General features: G+C 39.9%; 1 protein-coding gene across 1 annotated transcript; it reads right to left on the bottom strand.

Moving 5' to 3' along the window:
* Positions 1-804: 804 nt before the first annotated feature.
* On the bottom strand, positions 805-1,475 carry LOC120251309. Its single transcript, XM_039259862.1, has 2 exons — positions 1,271-1,475; positions 805-1,193 (listed from the first exon to the last, which is right to left on the bottom strand). Exons 1-2 carry the CDS (start codon positions 1,473-1,475, stop codon positions 805-807), a joined length of 594 nt encoding a protein of 197 aa, XP_039115796.1.
* Between the last annotated feature and the right edge of the window lie 1,662 nt (positions 1,476-3,137).

Here is a 3,137-nt window from a genome sequence, read left to right as displayed (position 1 = left end):
GTGTGCCAGATCATGAGGGTTAGAGTAAGAAAAAACAGGTGAGTCATGATCGTGTCCTCGAGTGTGCCAAACACGGTGAAAATCTCCAAAGAGTGATAAAAATTAAAAATAGTCATGACACACTTGTGCCAAGTGATTAGAAAATGTATTACTCCTTGACACGCTCGTGTCAAGCCCGTGTTTATCTTAGAAATTCTTAAAATTTGCTGGCAGTGAAAATCAGCGACACGCTCATGGGCATGTTCTACCATGTTATGCCAGAAAATTTTCAGGAACAAAAGTTGTTCCCTCCCCAATAAATATCAAGTTACATGGTTTGAAGTAAAACAAAATCTGAATGAATGCCAAATCATAGGGATACTGAGAAAATCATAAGAGAGTACAGATAACATGCAACAAGATGACCAATGATCTAAAAATGAAATAACAGTCAAACACGAGAAAAAAGGAACAAACAAAACTAACAAAACAAACAAATAACTTGGGTTACCTCCCAAGAACGCTTGTTTAATGCCACTAGCTTGACATACCTATTTTGTCCTTAAGGAGGTTCATGAAATTGAGATCTCTCTTGGCCACCCGTGACACAATTGCAAGTATATGGTAATAATATGTTAATCAAATGGACCTCACCAAATGTCTAAGTAGCAGAATGCTGAGTATTGTGTGGCGTTGGTCGTGAGGTGGGTAGATTCTTCTTCCTAGATGTAACTTTCTTTGACCACTTTCTTACTTTGGAGATCTGTTTTGTTGGTGGTTTTGTATCCTTGTTGGCCACCAAATCCAAACCTTGAGCTTCTTCTACTACCCCTCATGTTTCTCATCATCCAAGGGTGTATCCTCCAACAGATCAGCAAGTTCCTCTTTCATGAATGTCTCTTGTACAAAATAAGAGATAACCTTATTAACAACATCAACAAAAGAACATGTATCATCGAAGTCCATTGTATGCTTCATGGAGTCACGAAGTCTAAAAGTGGTTTCTTCGTCACCAACTCGAAGTGTTATTCGGCTATCCTTGACATCAATGTGAGCTTTGGAAGTTGTTATAAATGGCCACACCAATATTAATGACACTTCAACCATGTCATCAATATCTAAAACGATGAAATCCACGGGAAATATAAACTTGTCCACTCTAACCAGAATGTCTTCAATTATGCCCTTAGTCTTCGGTTGGATCTGTCTGGCAACTGTAAAGTCATGTTGGTGGGTTTAAGCTCCCCAAGCCCAAGTCTTTGAAAACTTTTGTAGGGCATTAAGTTAATACTTGCCCCAAGGTCAACAAGGGCCTTTTCATCAACTAAACCTACAATTGTGCAAGGAAAGATGAATCCCCCTGGATCTTTCTCCTTCGTGGGAAGTTTTTTGCATACTAAAGTAGAACACTTCTCATTGAGTATCACAGAGGACATGTCCTCCAACTTCCTTTTGTTGGTTAGTAGTTCTTCCAAGAATTTGGCATATGTCAGCATCTGAGCAAGATCTTCTACAAATGGGACATTAATGTGCAAAGTTTAAATTATGTCGAGGAATTTTTTGTACTGCTCATCTTGTTGGTCTTTCCTTGCCTTTACAGGGTATGGAAGTTTCAGTTGATAGTTTTGTGATTGAATTTTTGTCTTTTGTGGTGTTGTCTTTGTCAGTGCTCACGATGGGTTTTGCAACTTCGGTTTAGGCTCCTTCTCAATGGAATTTGGTGGTTGTTTCCCACTTTTTAAATTCATACCCTTCAGTGATTCCTTCGGATTCACTACTGTGTTGCTCAGGAGGGTCCCCGGTAGCCTTTCCTCCAGTAGCTTAGACATTTGGGCTACCTGGTGCTCCAAATTCCGCATAGTTGCATTGGTGTTTCTGATCATCTCGTCATTTTCTGCGAACCGAGTCTCAGTACTCTTGATGAATTTAGCCAGTAAACTGTGAGATTGTTGGAAGGTTCTGACGAGGATGAGGACTACGATTATTGTACAATCTGAGGTGGATGCTTGTATTACTGCTGATGCTGAGCCAACTACCCTATCCTGGCTGACTCCAAGAAAATTTGGATGATTCCTCCATAAGGAATTATATGTGTTGCTAAATGGGTTGTTCTGATAGCGACTGTTTTGAGCAAAGAAGTCCACTTGTTCAATCTGTTCTACACTTGCATCAATGAAGGAGGAATATCTTGGGTCAAATAAGTCGCCAGAATGATCGTGAATAGGTTCTGAACTTGAAGATGTAGATTGCATGGTGTCCAATCTATTAGTTATTGCTTCTACCTGTAATGCGAGAGTAGTGATGACATCCACTTGATAAATACCGGTGGTCTTCACCGGTTTGTTCCTCTTCAAACTTCATTGATATGCGTTGTTTGCCATCTCTTCAATCATATTTTGTGCCTCACTCAGTTGCTCGTTAAACAATGAACCTCCGTCGGCTACATCATGCATTTATTTGGTGGAAGTATTTAGTCCATTATAGAAGATCTGGATTTGCATCCATTTAACAATTCCATACTGAGGACATTTCCTCAACATCTCCTTATATGTTTCCCATGTATTGTATAAGGAGTCAGATTCTAATTGGCCACAATAGGAGATGTCTCTTCTGAGTTTGGTGATCTTAGCAGGGGGGAAAAATGAGCAACAAATGCCTCAAAAGTCTGCTTCCATGTTGTGAGAGACCTAGGGTGCAAGGAATTTAACCACTTCTTGGCCCTTCCTCACAATGTGAATGGAAAGAGTCTCAGACAAACTGCTTCCTCAGAAATGTTGCTCGCCTTATAAGTGTCACAGATTTCTAAGAAGTTTCTAAGGTGTTTGTAAGGATCTTCGTCTTGAAATCCATCGAACTAACACATCCATTGCACCAATTGGATTAAATTCGGCTTCAATTCGAAGTTGTTTTCCACAACTGGAGGAAGAACAATACTTGATCTGACCCCGTCAAGATTTAGCCGTGCAAAATCTGAGATACATTGTGGTTGATTACTAGCCATTTCATCATCTTGCTCCACTTCCACGCTTATCTCAAGAGATCCTGTCTCACTCAAATTAATCTAACGGATCCTTCTCCTAAAATTTCATTCAACTTGTGGAATAGGACTTACTGATGGGGAAGACTTGCTTCCATGGGTCATACAACTGTATTTGCAC

This window comes from Dioscorea cayenensis, chromosome 20 (genome assembly GCF_009730915.1).
Source record: "Dioscorea cayenensis subsp. rotundata cultivar TDr96_F1 chromosome 20, TDr96_F1_v2_PseudoChromosome.rev07_lg8_w22 25.fasta, whole genome shotgun sequence".
NCBI lineage: Eukaryota > Viridiplantae > Streptophyta > Magnoliopsida > Dioscoreales > Dioscoreaceae > Dioscorea > Dioscorea cayenensis.
Note: the sequence above shows the minus strand (reverse complement) of the source record. Positions and strands in the feature narration are given on the sequence as shown.

Bases quoted from the DNA above. Each gene is read 5' to 3' on its own strand.
- LOC120251309 (XM_039259862.1), bottom strand. From the start codon at position 1,475: ATGCTGACATATGCCAAATTCTTGGAAGAACTACTAACCAACAAAAGG. The intron at 1,194-1,270 runs GTATTAACTTAA...ATGACTTTACAG, and splicing joins CCTTGTTGACCTTGGGGCAA to TTGCCAGACAGATCCAACCG.